The sequence below is a fragment of the Vidua macroura genome, chromosome 3 (assembly GCF_024509145.1).
Source record: "Vidua macroura isolate BioBank_ID:100142 chromosome 3, ASM2450914v1, whole genome shotgun sequence".
Taxonomy (NCBI): Eukaryota; Metazoa; Chordata; class Aves; order Passeriformes; family Viduidae; genus Vidua; species Vidua macroura.
The window spans coordinates 75,616,227-75,635,557 of record NC_071573.1 but is presented as its reverse complement, the minus strand read 5'-3'; the positions used below and the strand labels follow the sequence as shown (position 1 = coordinate 75,635,557).

Here is a 19,331-nt window from a genome sequence, read left to right as displayed (position 1 = left end):
TTGGATACAAAACATCCCATACTGACATTGTTCCCAACACTGGGTAATACAGACAGTAGAGCTAATCTGTCATCCAGGAAGGATGGCAGGCTTGCTAAACTTATATCATCATCCCCTCTGAAACACAGTAAAAATCACTGTTAAAACTGATCGTTTATTAGATCAAAGGTACCATCAACAATATCAATTCTGCCTGGTAGTGTTAACAGGAAAATGTTTTACAAGTTCTACCACTGGGCATTCATTTAACTTCCAGCACCAGCTACGCTGTAAAACTGTGCACATAATTTATCCTGCGACCTGTGTGCGTGTGGGAAGCATTATCCAGGCAAAACTTCTCACTGTCTGACAAAATGCTGTGATTTGCACTGTTCAAATGCTTGAACAGACTTTAAGCAATCATCAACAATAGTTTTTATCTTCAACCATTCTAAAATGTAACACTACATGAGAGCAACCTATTGCTTTAAGATCAGATTTGATAGAATAGAACTAAATGAACAATTACTACATTTTAAACTTGTCCATGTCTTATCCATTAGGCTTAAGTATTATTAAAGTTCACATTTATCTTCCACATTTATAGCAATTTCTCCACAAAATTCTCCTAATTCTTCCATGGTGTCCATGTTAACGTCTTTGCTTACATACAGCTTAAATAGACCTTCATTCCAATTAGGTGAGATAAACAGGAAACAGCCACTCATAATTCCTCAAGTTACTGTCATCTTTTCTTTTACAGAGCAATCAACAGCCTTCAAACAGTTTCCAGTTTAAGTCTGTCACATGCAGTTGATGACAGGTGTGCCAACAAATTTTCTTTTCCATATCATGGTAAAAACAATTTAATTACTCCCAATAATATACAAAAAAGTATTTAGTAATAATTCTGACAATGTAGGTTTAATAACTTACTATGTTTCTTTCTAGTGTAAATGTATTACTACTACTGTGCAAGGCTTCCTAGAGTTTAATCTAATATTTTTTACACTATAAAAAAAATTTGATTATAATAACACATGCTGTAATGCCTTCCAAAAGACTCACTTCAGATAGAAAATATGCTCAGTAAAATAGGATTGTATGAAATTGTGCTTGTTTTGCAATATTGTATTGTATTTAATATCAAAACAGAAAGAGATGTCTAAAAACTTGCAGAACATTATTTTTTAAAGCATTCTGATTTTATATGCCTGTTTGTTACTTAATTTCTTAAGATGCACTTGCCTAGTTTGCAATATTTGTTTTTTCACTGAGAAAGTAGCTGATGAAGGCGTTTTCTGATATCCGCATCACCTACCACAGGCAGACAACACTTTGTTAATAATGTCACAAATAACTTTTAAAGTTTTCTATGCAACTGCTGAAAGAATTCAGAGACAACTTCAAGACACAGAGGTAAATGTTGAAGCTGTTTTTCCTATTTTGCTCTTCAAAGCCCTAAACTAGAAAATCTCTTGAGTGAAAAGTCAGAGAAAGGCTACCGTCCCTTCTAGGGTTAAAAGATGCTTTTGTAAGATTTTTAGGTCAGATTAACCTTTTGCTCACAATAGGGCTGGTTATTGGTTTTATTTTTTACTGTCTTTAACACAGGTAAAAAAATCAATATGAAGCGAGACAAAGGGCTCTGGAGGCCCTGGCTGCACCAGCTTTTGGTTTGGCTCATACACAATCCTACAACATGCTGAGGCTGGGAAGGATTAGCCTGCTTGTGTTGAGTAAACCGATGATACTCAATAAACAGTTTCTGTTGTAAACCCCTTAGGACGTGCAAAGCCACACTAGTTGGCATTAGACCAGATAAGCTGCCGAACCAGCTGTAATCTCATTTAGACCTGAGCTGATCCTCCTGTCCTTTCATTCCACAGGATCAAAGCAAACCACTGAGGAGGCAGCTGTATTATAGCAGCAGTGCTTGCTGGATGCGGCAAACATTTCATAAATTCCTCTCCTTGAAGCAAGCCTGCACATAATCTACCCAGAGCCAGTTCAATCAATGGATTTCTGAATTCATTAGTCTTATTATTACAGGATAACTGTTTTCTCCACATAGTGTTGTAGCTTTTGCAAGCCAACTTTGCAAAACAGCTCTTATTGCTGACCATTTCTTTCTGGTAATGTGCCTTTGCATTTTTGCAGTGCCACATGAAAATGATTTAAATCACTTCAATGCAGTATTTTTTTAAAGACTAGAAATAAAACCAATTCACGAATATACAAGTAGGAAGCCTTGAAATATAGTACACTCTTCCAAGCATAATTACTGGCTACCTGTTTGAATGCTTCCATGCATCAGTAATAATGACCAATGTTTTCTGAGCTCAAATGATAACAGCAAAAATAGAGATTATATCATTGTAGCAGCATAAATACAGAAAAAAATGGAGATGCAAAAGCAGTAATTCTAAGAAAGAGATTTCTATTTGCCTTTTACTCTTTGTGTTCTCCGGAATTAAAAAGAAGAAATATTTTCATTGTTGAAGAAATGAATAGCACAACTTAGGAAAACTGGAAAACCACATAAGCAACAAGTCTTTTTAAACTAAGCCAAAATTAAAACCAAGGCACTGGATCAAATAAGACTAGAAGGTGCAACATTTGATTTCTGTATCACATTTGGAGTTTTCACTCCAGTTGCAATTATAGATAAAAAATATTATAGCATAACCTTAGAGCTTTAGAAGAACAGAATGTGTAATTCAGAAAATGCATCAACTGATCCATTTCCCACCAGTGAACTCTGCAATATAGCACATATTCACAGATAAACAAAGTAAAATTAGAGTTTTTACTTACAATGGAATAAGGAAAAAAATATTAAAAATATTTTTCAGTCCTTTTAATTGCTAATTATATTAATCCTTAATGTAAAGATTTAGGTTTTCTGAAACAGCTGCAGTGGGGAAAAAAAAAGAAAATTGATGTAATAAGAATTATGCACCACAGAGCAATTTTTTTAGGTCATATACAAGTAACATTACTGATTCTTGGATCACTCCTTGAGGAATGAGTAGTAGCCAGAGAAAGAAGTTTGGTCTGAAAAATAAGGAAGGCCAGGTAAAGTAAAAATAGCAGTGTTTGTGACTTACTGTTATTTGCAGCCACTATAAATATGCAGCACATTCATGCACAAACTGAAAAGTCAGGAAGATCCCTCACAGAGAACTGCTCTGAGTTTACAGAGTGCAAGAGAAAGATCTGTATCATCTTTGCAGGCACACCCTACCGTACACTGCACAGATCTATTGTGCATCTGTATCTGGCTGCTCATATTTTTATAAGAGTATAAAAAAAAACTTGCAAAAAAAAAGATTCAATGAAGTAGAATAAAATCAAAGTTTAACACATACAAATGATTTTTAACAGATTACAGAGATGCTTAGTATGAAACTTTTTCAAGCACTACAGCACAGATGTGCTAGAGCATGTCATAGGCAGCTGGCATAGAGGAACAAAAGGTATTTGCACCTATCATCTACAGATGTGTAAAAAAGTCACCACACATCTCTTCCACAATCACTTAGAAACCATCTGATGTGCTAGTTAATGATTCCCCTCTCTCCACTTCATTCTTCAGACATAAAGGGGTCCCATTTAACATAATCACTTAATAACAGCAAAGTGATGGGTATCAGAACTCTAATTCTTCTAATATTTGCAAAATCCAGCTCTTTGTAATAATAATAACACCATGATAGCAAACTGTAAAACTGTGTAATTATACTTTAATTGTATTGTGAGGCATGCATTAATCACAAAGTTTAAGTACCAAGGATGGAATTATAATAATTCTGTAAAACAAATTTAAGCTAGCTAAGTAGGTCAGAACCACTAGCATGCAACAGGAGACCTCTGGGAATTTATCAGTTAATGGCTATTTATGTGCAAATGAGTGCCCTCCAACCCTCCCAAATCCTGTGTAGCTGAAGGGTATTTCTGTTAACCAGGAGCATGCTTAACTGCTGAGGCATAAATTAAACCATTTATTGGAATGATTTTAATTCTTCTCTCCCCCCACCCACTCTTACTACTCCCCTCCACTCTCACTAGCAGCAAAATTTACAGTATTAATTTACATGGAGATAGGATTGCTGAAGAGTTTTCAGAAATTACTCTGTTTCAACAGAGAGCAGGAAAAAGAGAACAGAAAAAAAAAAAAAGAGCAAGAGACAACCTTTTAGTAAAAGACAGTAGCAATGCTACAGTTAATCTTCAAATCTTGGCAGGTTGAGCTATTAGAAATTCCAGAGGTTCAGTATCACAGTAGTGCAGTGGAAACACTTTCATAATGAACTTTAATGAAATGAAATTCTGTTTTGCATCCTCACAGAATCATAGAACCTTTCAGGTTGGAAAAGACCTTTAAGATCATGAAGTCCAAACATTAACCCAGCAGTGCCAAATCCACCAGTAAAGCATTTCCCCAAGTGCCACATCTCCTTTTTTTAAATACCTCCTGGGCAGCCTGTTCCAGTGCTTGACAACCCATCCCACAAAGAACTTTTTCCTAATATCCAATCAAAACTTTCCCTGGTGCAACTTGATGCCATTTTCTTCATCTCACATTCTAAATTTGGAGAAGACAATGAAGCTCAAGGGGGACTGCATCCACTGTATTTTCTGTCCTAACGTTCAGACTGTACACATATCAAAGGTTTTCTTTCACAAAAGAAAACAACAAAAATTTCTTGGCTGCAAGAAAAGAACACCTTCAATTTTTGAGTTTGACTTGGATAAAGCTAGTCATTTTTCATGTCTTGGGAAAATAGATACCTTTACAAACTACTCGGAATCAAGATGTATTGAATTTTCACTGTGATGTAAAATGGGGATGATTTACAGACAATATAAATGATTTCTCAACACTTATAATCATAGCAGTAATTCAGTACAGCAAGGCAAGATAATGTAAGCATAACTTCAAGATTCACTTTTAGGCTTATCATTTCATATGCTTGGTTTTTTTTTTTTTTCCCCCCTAAGTGCATGCACACATATTCTAGGGTCTCAGGACAATAAAACAGCAAAAATCTGATTATCCTAGCATCAATTAACCACAGCTCCCCATTACCCTAAACAGGGTCACATCTCCCCAGTGCCTAATAATTATATTGTAAAATCCCTTAATTGCCTGAATATATTCACTCTTCCTATGATGTTTGGATGATCATGGTTGTGTTACAGTTAATTATTATTTAAGAGATAATCACAGTACGTTGACATCTTTCTGATGTCATCTTTGCATCTAATACAAAAGTCCATATAAATACACTGGACAAATACACACAGTTTTTCCTCACCAATTCAAGCTGTTGTAGAATACCCTTAATATAAATAGGTGTGGTGTGAATCAGAGGAATTCCCTGTCAGTAAATCTTTAGCAGCTCTAAAATGTTTTTAATTGGCAGATGTGTGAAACACTTAGTCAAGTATTTCCAAAGGCACATCTTCAATAGCTAAACAATATATTCCTGTCCAGAAAATCAAAAGAATATCAATGAAAATACTCTGGTTTATTCTCATGGTTGACTTTTTGTAAGGAAAACAAGACTGCAAAAAGCAGTAGAAGGAAACCTCATTGTCCTGGCAAGCACATCTGTACTTGCCTGCTCTCCCCTTCTCCTGTCCCTCAGTAAGGGTTGACACATCCCTGGCAGCAGGATGCTCCTGCTGCGTGCATAATGGCTGCTGTGGCTGCCTGTGCAGCCCCTGCATTAGCACAGAGAGAGCCAGGAGCTTTCTGCCTCTTAACACAGATTTGCCAGCATGCACGTTAAACCAGACACTTCATACAACTCTTTGATAACAGCCAGAAATTAATGAATGAACAGAACTATCTGACCAAAAATAAGTTCACTCATGTGTTTTCAGAAGCATTAGCACATCTGCATTATCAGAGCCTGTGACAAGCCCATGGTTACCTCCCCCTTCCCTACAGTGAGGGGCTGCAGCCTGGATTATGTCTGTACCTTACAGTCATTGGCAGGGGCTCAGTACTGCCCTCAGGCTTTAATTAACCCCAATTAGAGATAAACAGGGCCTTCTGGTTGTGAAAGAGGGAATAGACAGCATCTTCAGCTTAATCAGACAACTATGTAAACCACAAACTACTTTCACCTTTCTCTACTTGCTCCTCCCAGAAAAAGAAATGTTAGGAAGAGGCCCTCAAAAGATCCTGAGATGATACACAATGAACATGTTGCAGAGCATGCCTTCCTCTTCCCAGTTTGTTTTTAGGGAGGATATATAGGGCGACCTTCTATTTTGGGCTCATTTCCCATTAAACACATTTTCCCTGTCCCTGTTTTAGTTCCACTGCAAAGAAAGCTGGAGCATTTAGCCACTGGCAATTAGTGACACTTGGACTTGCTCCAAGCCAAATAAAACATGGCAATGCACATCTACATGCCCTGTATCAATGCCTAAAAAAGCATTTGCAAAGTGATTTTCTAGAAAGATTTCAAGACTCAAACAAAAAACCACCAAAATCCCATCACCCTTTTCAGCAGAGCCACTGTCCAGTGCATAGTAGAAGTCATCTTTGCACTCCCACCTCAGAAATTCCAAGAACAAGTAGGCTACGGTAGCACTAAACAGGTTCAATTCTTCTCCCCCAGTGGAACAGGGAAATTTTAAAAAGATATAAAAAAAAAAAACTAAGTTTGGTTCCACAAGACTCTCCTGAAGCCTGCAAGAGTGCTACATTTGCAGCCTACTCTAAATAACCACTTTAAACTTCTGTCCAAAATTAAGCAATTCTGTCTCCAGTAGCTTGAAGAATAGCAGAAAACCTGTAACATTCTTTTACATATTGGCTAAGTTCAAGCATGTCTCCCCTTAACTGCTCCTAGCTGAAATCATTTCCAAACTTATACAAACTGCCTACTCTAGTCATTCATTTCTGTGACTCTCTCAAATTTTCAATTTATTCATAAATATTTTATAAAATGACATATCCAAACTGCATTACAGAACACTGCAGCTAAAGACAGAATAAGCAGCTCTTCTCACCTGCAGGAGTTTTATTAACACACTTTACAACAATTTTGTTGTTGTTGTTGTTTCTTCCTAAAGCAGAGTCATATTAGGTCCTGCTTTGTAATATCATACAGGCTGTGTGCATAAAAAAATCACTGTTAAAAGTTAGTTAGCCAACAGATTTCAGTCAAATTTCAGATTTTCTTGCAGATACAATGGTCTTCGAAACTCACATAAATAAACATCCTATAAACAGAGGTGAAAGCATAAATACCAGATTCACTTCCCACTTCTTGCAAGATACAAGGGAATACACAAACAATTCCAGCTTTTCCCCCTGCAATAGGTGGCAACTGTGCTAGCCCAGGGACAAAATAATTTAAAATCCTGGCTTTGTTTTCCATTTGAACACAGAGAAATTACCCTCTAATTTCTGGCTACATACAAACTTAAACCCTAGAATTTTTCATCTAGTCCAACTTGTGCTAAACAGTTTTTAATTTTCAGTGATCTGAACAAATGCCATTAAACAATGATAATACTAAGATTACACAAGTAACACTGAAGCCTTACACTATCAATGATTTTTGTGACAATTTTCTCTCTTATTCCCATAGAGTCACACCATTTTACAGAACAATTTGTTTGTGCTTTTAAGGCTGCTGTTTTCTTTTTTCTGCCTTTTTTTTTTTTTTTTTTTTTTTTCATTTAGGATACCCAGGAATGAGTACACTAGAAGTTGTTTATGTCCAAGAAGAAATTCAGTCATAAGCAAAAGCATCCTAGGGGATGAAGAATCAAACAGTATATACCCAGAAAAACACTAAAGAGTAAACAGAAAACACAATGTATTGAGATTCATCCCTTCTCTTCACTTGGTCATTGCTTTCAAGAAAACACACTAAATTGTTTTTGCTGATTAGACAGTCCCAGAATTTAGTAGCAAGAGTTTATTCTAGTAGGTTACAGCTGTCAGTAACAGAATCTGAAACAAATTTGGAAAAAAACGAAGGAAGTGGCTATTTCTCATCACTGCAGCTATTACCCAGTTTCTGAAGTATGAGTGATGGTGAGGGGAAAAAACCCAAAAGCTTGTTCTACTGAACCACAGAACTGAATCTTTTAAAACTGCACAAAGTGCTTCAATCTATGTTGTGTCCAGCATCCAGCAGGTGCTGGATGCTTTTTGTTTTCCTCCATTAAGGCAAGTACATTTATCTGTTTGGTTAGCATAAGGAATCTTCCTTGGAGTTCGTTCAGATTTTTTTCCTCCACTTTAAAGGTCAACTTTCTTTAAAACACATAGGCACAAATGAATTCATTTCTCCAGAGATAGCAACTCCCATCCCAGGGGCTAGCAATGGAGAGAAGAGCACAAAGGGAAATGTTCTGGGTGAAGCAGAGCCAGATGTGGCCGGTTCAGCGCACATAATTGACTCGTCTAAACATTCTTGACACATCCAAGACAGGGGCTTGCCGCTGTCCCACGATGCACACTTGCTGTTTAATCAGTCAGGTTTCTGATTCTCTGCCGGGAGCCTAGAAGCCCCGGGCAGAGCTGGGCACCTGGGCAGGCAGGGCCGAGCCCTGGGCCCGCAGCCAGCTGCCCGTGGCTCCTCCATCCTCCCGCGCAGGCTGTCAGTAGGAGGCAGCATTGGCTCTGCCAGCAGCAGCTCCGCACCGCAAAGTACTTGGGAGCGGGCTTCATTCTTCTGTCATTATATAAGCAAGATGACACTGTTCTCTAATCCAGCCAAAGCTGATAAGTACCATCAACCTGTCACTTCCTACATTTCAAATTCTAACATTGCAGCATCAAAGAGTTTTTACATTTCGATTTCTTTTGCTGGCAGCGGTCGGTAGCCTCTCATTCTCCCACGGTGTTCTAATGCAGCATTTGCACACCGGGGTTACTCCCAGCCTGAATAGCAGGTCATCCCCTACTCACTGAGCTCATCTGCGGCCCATGTGCTAGGCAATTTAGATCCAATCAGCCCTTATTTAGCTCAAGAGTAATGAGCAGCATAGTGACACAGACTTAAGCCTGACCCTCAGGACACTGCTCATCAAGCAGTAAAACTGTGACAAAATCATTCATCTTCCACCCGCTGGCAAGAAATAATACTCGCACTCACTGTATTACTTTTTCAAGACATAGAAAAAAAAAAAGGTCCTGAATTTTCATGATGTGAGACATTAATTTGCAGAAAGCTGAATTCCCTTAAACCCCCCTGTTGCTATGAGCTCACCAGGGGGAAATAGGCCTTAGGAGACTGAAATGGAATAAAGAAAATTGCTTCAGCTTTCTGTTCATTTTAAATAAGCCTTAAATCTGACATGAGATATCCTAAAGAGAGAAGAAATATAGATCTTGTAAGGTAACGAAGAAACAATCAAAATTAAGAGATTAGAAGGCTACTTGCATATAATGATTTTATTGGCAAAAATATTTTTTTGTTTAACATCCACCACAAAAAAAAACCCACTCCATACGAAAAGCCATTTTCACACCTCATGTGAAGAATAAAAGGAAAACCAAGATGAAAGTTAATTTAGGGAAAATAGTTTCAGAAGTGAGACACTTCCATCGGAAAACAAATCTGTGCTTTATGTCCTTCAGGGAGCACATATTTCTCTAAACAACTGCAGGGTCCCAAGCAGCAGGTTCTCAGTACACCTGGATATGGTTTTACTCTTTTTTTCATGGATTTACTCTTTCACAACAGAAGTCTTGTACTGTTCTCAGGTAGGCTACAGAAAGCTTATGTGGATTAATCTTTGGAAGATAAAATGGATACAATGGAACACAAAAAGTGCTTCCATCTGTAGCACAGGCTATTGAACTGTGTATCTTCATGATTCATGTCTGAGTACTAGATTAGAGTGAGTTTCTTTAGCTTTGGGTACCTACTGAGACTGACTTTTTTTGGGCATCAACAACTGGAAGGTTTTTTGATAGCTTTTAATGTTTCAGTTTGCTCCAAAGTGATTCTAGAATAGAACAGTAGAATAGAATATTCTATTATAATAGAATATTCTAAGAATAGAAGGGATGCAGAATGGCCATCTAGTCCAACTGCCTAAGTAATTCAGAGCTGATCAAGAGCTAAAGTAAATTATTAAGGGTGTTGTCCAATTGCCTCCTTAAACACTGACAGGCTTGGGGTAACAACCACTTCTCTAGAAAGTTTGTTCCAGTACCTGACCATTCTCTCAGTAAAGAAATGCTTCCCAATGTCCAGTCTAAGTCATCCCTTGGTGCAGCTTTAAACCACTGCCACATGTCCTGTTAGTGGAGGCCAGGAAGAAGAGCTCAGCACCTCCTTCTCCACATCCCCATCTCAGGAATCTGTAGAGAGCAATGAGGTCATGCCTCAGCCTCCTTTTCTCCAAACCAGACAAGCCCCAAAACCTCAGTCAATCCTCATAGGACAAGCCTTCCAGCCTTATTGCTCCTTCTAAGGGAGATGCTCTCTATTACATCCTAAACATCGATGTGAAATTAATGTTAATCAATTGTTCAACTTTCACATGTCTACCTACTGATTCAAGAAAATGAGAAGGGGAAGTGAAAATTCTTGCAAACCTGAAGCAGTGACAGACATATACAGAACTTTCTATATGCAAAGTATTTAGGGACACATTTCCAGTGCATGCTGATGTCTCATTTCATTTCTTTACATAGTAATTCTCTAAGAGCAGAGGAGAAACAATCAAAACACACTAGCTAGTTTTAGCTAGTCAACTTTGAAGGTCAGAATAAAAGGGACAAATTTGTAAAACATTATTTTAGTCTCCAATAAAACCCTAAAAAAAATACCTCAAATCCCACAAAGTAAGAAGAAGAAAAAAAATTCAGTATTAATTACCAGAGCCATACCTTAAGGCAACAACTGTAGCTAAGAACACACAGTATTTGCTCAGAAGGTGGTAACAGATTATTTTTAAGGATTTAGACATAGGAGACCTCTCAAAATGCTGCTATATTCTAAATCTGTGTTTGGTTCTCATGCATTAGAGCATTTAGAGACAAGATTTTCATTACACTCATTTAAACACCAGTTTTGTTAATGGAATACCTGAACTTCAAAAAAAAAACCCAGTAAAAATACTTTAAAAGATAGGTCAAGTTAGCATAGCAAGGCATGCTTGACCCCAAGCATAGGATGTTTGTTGCAAAGTGAAAAAGGAAGGATTTATTTCCTTTTTTTTTTCCCCACACAGGTGAGCAAAGTTCACAGCAACTTTTAGTGGTCATTCATTAAGTGTGGGAGATCTTAGAGCTAAACTAACATCTTCTGACTCTCAGTTCAGTGGCTCAGTCACAGAGCTGCCTTCTGTGCTTATCAGGACATCACAGCTGGTAGCCCTAAATATCTTCACAGGATGGGATAGGTAAGTGAAGACTCATGAACTTCCAAACTCTTCTGAATACAGTTTTCAGAAGCTCAACATCAGAAAAAAAGATTTCACAAAGACTAACATTATAATCCCTGAGGGGAAAGAAAAGAAGGAGGGTGGCCCTTTCTATTCTCCTCCTGAGCTTATCTACTGACTTCCACAGTAACAGAGAGGGGGAGAGATGCTTCTGTTGGTCTCAAAAAAGCTTCCCACAGGCTGTTTTGATGGCAAGTAAAACTCAAAAAAAAATTACAAATGACTATACATTTCCATAGCAAAGATATACTGGATAATCCATTCCTATTGTGGTTTCTCTCACAACCTCAAGGCTAAACACACTCAAACAGATAGAAACATCCAGTTCTCCTGTTACCCATGGCCCAATTATTAATGTAACTTTCTGCTAGAGACAGTTTACTTGGTCAATATTGCTGTAAGAGCGTATAAAATCAACATATTGAAATTTTCAAAAATTAGCAAAGAAGTACAAATAGGCATATACACTCCAGAACAGTTTTCAAAGCAAAATTGCCATTTATTATGGTATTAGGTTAGTGGTACTTCTCATTTCTCCTACAGGAATTAGTACCAAGTCTCCCTGAAACTAGGCAAAGATGTTTGGAACACAGCAGGGTATCTAGTCACATTTTATAGTCCTCTAACTCTGTACTAACACTCAACAAAACCCAGATGCCAGGATGACAATAATAAGAGAAAGCTCATGTCAAAGCAATACCCCATTACAATACAAGACATTTTAGCATGTTTCAAACACTTCTTTTAAGTATAACATATTGCAGTGCCAGCACCTACAGCCAATTTCTCCGAGCCTTCTATGCATTTTTACAGCAAGTTCTGTCAAATCTATTTAATGCCTGTATTTTTATTAACCTAGGGCTTCTTTTTGGGCACTCAGATGACAGATAGTGCTAGAGATTTGGAACAAATGAAAGCACACATGGGCAAACATCCTATACTTACCTTTCAGTAAAAAAAAAGAAAATAAAACCAAAACAAAACAATAAGTATTTTAAACCATTGTTTAAAAACGGAAAAAAAAAAAAGAAAAAACTTATGTCTGAGCAAGAAGCAAAATAAGCAAACATAGGAAGGAAGCACTGTTTGATTTAGGGAGTTTCTTGGTTATTTACTGCTTTTTAAAAGGAGACAGTATTAAAACACAATCTTACACTTCACAGTGAATCTTACTATGAAGATCAAATACTTGCAAGTGCCAGCAAGTAGCATTTGATTCCAATTACCCACTCACCATGTACCAAAAACTGGTAAAAATGAGTTCTCCTGCCAAGACATAGTTCTATTTAAATATATGGATCCCACAATAATCAAAATTATAACAATCAATAAAAAACGTGGTTTAAGAAACCTTATTTAAAATAGTCTAACCATAGGTAAATACAACAATCAAAAGCTACCAGCGCTTTTCTAGAAGACAAAAAAAAAGAAAAAAAAAGAAAGAAAAAAAAAAAAAAGCTGGAAAGGGTTATTTTAAAACACTGTGGTGTAAAAATAGTGAAGGTGGGGGTCTCTTTTCAGATGTCTTTTAAGAAAAAAGAAAGAAAACAAGCGCACTTTCAAATCCTTGTATGCCAAATTTTAGCCCAGAGCAAGTTTTCACTGCTATGTTACAAACCCTTGAAAATAAAGGTTTATAATGGAAATGCTGACAGACCCTTAACCACAGCAGCATGAATAGCTATAATTAAAGAAGAGCTTTTGGCTACACCTCACTCTGACAATGAAAGACTAGAATTTTTACAGTATCCTCAAATAAAAACAACTGGGAAACGTGGAATGAGATTCCAGCAATCCAACAAGAAATGTTAAAGGGGACTGCTAAAACTATTTGACATTTTAAGCTTTAAATATTGAGGCACTTAGTTAACACAACCAAGTCAGTATTTTCATAATGCTACTTAATCAGCAATAAAGAATGCTCCTGTGAGCCATCATCTGGGGTTAGCAGAAAGTAACACATGAAGTTATTATTTCCTAACAGCCTAGAGGGAGCTGCTTGTCTCTTTAATCAGTGATCTCACTTCCTTCCTACCTGTAAATTCCCTGTCGTACAGTTATAAAATTATTAAGAGTGCAGTGTACAGAAAAATTACATTTATGAAAGGCCTACTATCTTGTATCAGCCTGGATTTTAAAAACAAGCATTTCATCCATTTCTGAGTTTGAAAACAGACCAGGCCTAATCAGTCTGGTCAATTCAGTAACATTCTAGCATCTGGTTAGCACCAAGTCATCCAGATCTTCTGAATTAAAAAAGATGGTTTTAGTGTTGTTTTATTTGCAGGGCAACAGAAGACTGACTGTTTTCAGTGAGTCTGTCAAAGCAGGAATATCACTAACATTTTCCTGTTCCATACAACCTGAAGATCAAAGTCTTTCATAAGTGTAAAGGTATTTAGTTCCTCTGTAGATGGGATAAACAGGCTGGTAACAGTGACCAAATGTACAAATACAGAAACTGAGATAAGTGTTAAAAGCAAGGTTCTAAAAATCTACCTCATACCAATTACCATTTGAGCATGTTGGTAATTCAAATATTTCAGCAGAACTACTTTTTTTAAGAAAGGTACTAATACTGTCCTGTACCTTGTATGTGATGACCTGAGAATGTGTTACAAGGGGGCCACATAAGCCCCAGTCCTGGAAAGCTTAAAAATAATGCCAAGTTATAAAATAGGCAATTTTTTTACCACTCTGAAATTTCTCCCTATTCAATCTTTAAAAACAACACAACAAATGCTGTGTATTAGCTAATAGAGAAAATGTCAAAGTATTTGTGAAGTCTCCAATTTATTCCAGGAAATACATTCAGTTGAATTGAAATAATAAATAATAAATCAACTAAACTTAGTTTTGTGCTTCATCTTTTTTCAAAAGACTGCCTGAAAAACAGTTGTCTTTGGATCTATAAGCTATTGACAGCTGCAGTCAAACTACTAGACAATAACAAAGAACCTAGTTAAGGAGAGATCTTGCATATGGGCCTCAGTATTCCTATTATGCACTCTTCCACAGCTCTTTACACATATTTCAGTCTTGCACATTTGAAGTATTGGCAGATCAATAGCTACCTCTTAATATCTTATGAAAAAAAAAGCAGTTTGGGCTTCAAACTGGAGGACTGCTTCTCAAAGGCATCAGTAGACAAAAAAATATGCTTATTGAAGGGCACTGTAGATGTTGAAAAATGAACTAGTACATCAAAGCAAAACTGCTTGGAAGTGGTAAAATATTATTTCCTTCTTTCCTATCGAACCCCAGACAAGTATTTAAATCTTCCTAACTGTAGTATTTGAATGCAACCTTGGTAAAAGAGGAAAAAAAAAAGAGAATAAAAACTTGGGAAAATGAACTCATTCAATGGAGAAACAAAAACAAAAATACAACATCCCCCCCCAATTAATTAACACAGATGATAATTTCCAAATTTCCTGTACCAAAGAAAAGATGATATTGTCTGAAATAGAAGCAACTGGATGACTTTCTAAAAAGACACTGATTAATAACAAAACATCATGACGTCAACCCTTATCTCCTGAAATAGTAAGGAAACATTTCAAAGATTCTACATGCACTTAAGTATTGGTGGATTTTGAAATTTGACGTATCATTCATAGCCCTTCAGAGATTTCTCTTTCCATTTACTGAATTTTGGTAAAAAAAAAATAATAGGAACTACAGTTTAACCCTAAAAACAAAAAGTTAGCCTAAATCCACAATTTAACTAAATAACTTACCGAAGTCTGGCCAGAACAACCTGAAGAAAATTCAGCACCATGCTCAGCTCAGCTCCTCGACATGCAGGCAGCAGCATAGTAAATCCATCATTTAGCAACTTTTCCTCAGAAAGGCTCAAGTAGCAGCTGGTCTCAAACACTTCCTGGACCCCATCAATGTAGGTTGATAGCAGAGTCCAGAGATTTTGTCTCTGTGTGTAGTCGTTTTTGGTTACTAAAAACTCCTTTGCCTTCTCACGGAAAGCATTTGAGACTTTCTCAGCCAGGGCACTAATGTCCATGTTCTTCTCAACATAAATTAAAAGGAAAGCAAAATGACCTCTCCAGATGAGAGCTCTCCGAGCTGTGGTGATGGAGGATGGAGTCAGGAAATCCAAAAGATCCAACACCCGACTCACTATATCTTCTGTCTCCACAACTATTGCCAGCACGAGGAACAGGCTAAAAAAGTTCTGCATCCCCACTTCTGTCAGCTCCTGCATTCTTTTCCGATGGAACTTGGAATAAATTCTATGTTAGAAAAACAAACAAATTAACAACAACAACAAAAAAAAAAAAAAAAAAAAAAAAAAAAAAAAAACCAAAAACAAAACAAAACAAAAAAAAAAACAAAAAAAAAAAAAAAAAAAAAAAAAAAACAAAAAAACACCCAGGAAAAAGAAAGTTTCTTAAAGTATGCCATTTTCTATCTTCTTGAGTGACTAAAACTGTATTTTCATGCTTTTAGTTTATGGTTATCCACTTCTAGTAACCCTTAAATTTTAAATACTCTTTTTTCTCATTACTCTTATGGCTACTGGAACAAATATGCTCTTTCAGTTTCTGCTTTTGTTTCCAATTGGAGGTGCAGCCTAACCCTTCCCCCTTATCTAACCTCTAGTACCAAGCTGAGCACAATGTTATGAGCAGACTCTCTACTCTGTCTGTGTACTCCATACTGTGCCTTCAAATCAATCAAGTTTAGCCCATGAGGGCTCCTAGGAAAGGGAGCTTTCAAGTGATGTCTCTTTGCAGCAGCAAACCATTCCTGTACACCAACTTCTTCCCTGGAAACTTCTTCATTTCCACATAGAAACCAGCTACTGGTTTCTGCTATTATGTTATAGTGCTGCAACTGCAGTGATCAAAGTCTCACCGACCAAACCATCATTGCAGTAAAAGGACAATTTCTGTGGGAAAATTCCTTTTCTCCACAGTGCTTTGCCAAAGTCTGTATCAACTTGTACTGCTCACCTATGGTATGGACAGATTTGAAACAAAACAGAGAAACTGAGGCATTTGGAAGAGAAAGCTCTCTCCGGGTAGGAAGATGTTATGAAACTTTATCTGCACTGCTTACAGGAAAATGCTCAAGTCATACACAGCTGATGGTGATAAGCATTGCGACTTAGAAACTTTAAAGTGGTTGACAAAAAGGAAAAAGCTTATACAAAGACATCTTTTCTGGGACCTTTGCTTGGATGTGGACTTGTATTTAAAAATCACCATTCCTACAACAGAAGAGTAATATGAAAATGGTATAACTTTTTGATTTTTGTGCTAAAAACTTTGGGTATATCCGTCACCTTTAATTTAAAGTAAGTTCTACCTACAGTAATTAAACATCCATAAGTGTTGTTTTCCTATTTTGTCACCTGGAAAATAGTTGGAAGTGGTGTTGAGGTTATCAAATCTAGCCACCAAAAATCACAGCAAATCCAATTAATGTTGTTTAGTAGTAAATTACTACTGACAGGCATTTATGTTTTTCATGCATCAATTAAGGCTTGGTTAGCTGCTGAAAACAGAGTTCATCCCAAAATCATAGCTGTAGGCTGTTAAATTTTGTTACTTGTGTAATTGATTTTTTCAAGGTAGAAATGAAGAAAAGTGGTTCAGCAGACTGATGCACTGTGTGTTGTATATTATTATTCCCCCCCTTAAAATAGGGGAAGAACAAGCTATAAGACCACAAAAATGTAAGTATAATTTTATTTCAGTAAGAAAGAGTAGGCTAATTAAAATTCTTTTAAAAAGCAAGACACTGATACAGAATCAAACAACATATTTGTTTCTACGAAGTAGCAGTGATTCATAAAGCCAAACTTTAGTGACTACAACAACTTCTGAAGTGTATATAGACATCAGGCATACTGTTCTTTTCTGATAGCCAAGATAACCCTTCTTTTCTGGAAGAAAAACACCACAACTTTGTAAGGTGTGTATACATATGGGCATTTTTCAATGTTTATTACTTGTGTACACGAAGATCTTACTAATGCTTAATAAAGTTTTAATTAATTTTACTAATAGTTAATAAAATATTTTTTAAAAACTTAAAAGCCTAAACCAGAACTATTTCTGTTTTCTCTATCTAATGAAAACAATTTAACAAGTCTGTACTAATCATTACAACTGCTATCTCATTACTATAAGGAAAGTCTTATGGATTAGTACGTATGTAAATCATCAAGGCTTTCATTTAGAGCATATATATTTTATGGTTTCTTGTATCATGACTGACTGTACTTAATTAGTATGTTCCAGGATTAAGTGAAATATTAAAATCCTTACAAAAATATTATGAGAGATTTTGAAAAAACTGAAAAGAAATAAAATATTTAAATGAAAATGCAGGTCTAGCAAGTGTCAGTCTGCATGTTCTTGAACAACACATGGCTTACAGGCAGCTCAAATGCAATTTCTGTGCTTTAATTACATTATCTGTCTGGCAACTGGGTTGTACCACTGCATTGGTTGCCAGTCTACCAAGTTCCTGGCCAGTGGGACGAGGTAAATCATCCCACTCTATGGATGCCAAGGTGATTCTTGGACCCAATTACAGCCTCAGCTGGCAACAGGAACTTCAGGGAACAACTGCTTTCTTCAAATTATGAGTCACCCTGGATCCCTCAAGCCCTTTACTTTGTCATGAGCAGAGTGCCCTCTGCCTCACATGTGGCTGGAAGGGCCCCTAACCCACTACACTTATTACAAAATGAGACAAAATAAATAGCACCCATACCGTCCTTTAATCTGTTTCCAAGGATGCACACCATTGTTTTCTTCTTTCATAATCTGTGCCAAAATGATGAGGAAAATGAAGTAACTGTTGCTGGAGTTGTACAGAGAAGGGACCTGCTGTTCACAGCAGCAGCGTTTCACCAACTCAAGCATTGACAAAGAAGTCTTACTAACATTTGCCAGATCCTTCAGACCAAGCCAAGGGACAGTAAAGCAGCTGTTCTAAAAGAATAGATGAAAACAGAAGATATTATAAATAACAATAAATGCCAATATTACAAAGGCAGGAAGATGCACTCCTTCACAGGAACAAAAGGATATGTTCCTATCACAGCTAAAACAATAAAAATGCATTGTAACTGTGCGCAAAGTATTTTTACAAGATCTTAAACTCAGTAGTCCTGATGAAAAATAGGACTTAAAATATATGATCATATTCTATAATTTCATAAAGTAACAGACCATAACAAATTTAAACATGATTACACAAACATAGCAAATTTAAGGATACTGTCATCGATTAGGTAGTTTTACACAAGTATAGTAATCAAGCTGGGCTACAGGAAAATCAGAATTAATTGGCAAAAATCAAGGACTGTCTACATGTAATTCTACATTTTTATATATTCATCTACTTACCAGATTCTTGCTGTAATAATCCCAGAGTATGGTGACAACAGATAAGTTCAAATCCCAGAAACTGCACAAAGTCAAACAGCACTGAAGATGCATTCGTAAGTGTTCCTCCAACACACCAGTCTTGAAAAGGAAGTAAAAAATTAATTGTAGGATACCTAAAACCAGTACTACCAGACTATTCAAAGTAATTTCCTAATATAAAAAATATTTTTAATTATATACTGTTGAGTAAATGCATCTGCTAATACAAGCAATGAACTCGAAGAAATAAGCTGACAATTGCACCCTGCAAACCAGCCAATGCTGGTTCATCCCAGAATCATAGAATCACAGAATCATTTAGGTTGGAAAAGACTTCTGAAAAGGTTCATAGGAAAGAAAATAGGAAATACCAAACAATTTGAACACAGTGAAGCATTCAGGTAGTAATTGTGTGATAATGAAAGTGGAGTTATTCTCATCCAGCTTTTGGTAACAACAAAACAAAACTTTCATGGGAGGTAGGATATTAATAGCTCCATGCTCTGAACTAAA

The 19,331-nt window shown here is 36.6% G+C and overlaps 1 protein-coding gene across 4 annotated transcripts in view; it reads right to left on the bottom strand.

Annotated features, from left to right (window-relative positions):
• MMS22L (MMS22 like, DNA repair protein) overlaps window positions 1-19,331 on the bottom strand; it is an 88,891-nt gene that overhangs the window by 40,198 nt on the left and 29,362 nt on the right. For 3 of the 4 annotated variants that reach the window (XM_053974451.1, XM_053974452.1, XM_053974453.1), the window contains exons 12-14: window positions 18,798-18,917; window positions 18,160-18,380; window positions 15,156-15,665 (exon numbers count right to left, since the gene is read on the bottom strand). In XM_053974451.1, the coding sequence (XP_053830426.1) occupies window positions 15,156-15,665; window positions 18,160-18,380; window positions 18,798-18,917 (851 nt within the window). The remainder of the gene's footprint in view (window positions 1-15,155; window positions 15,666-18,159; window positions 18,381-18,797; window positions 18,918-19,331) is intronic. The other variant, XM_053974450.1, reaches the window with a different exon arrangement.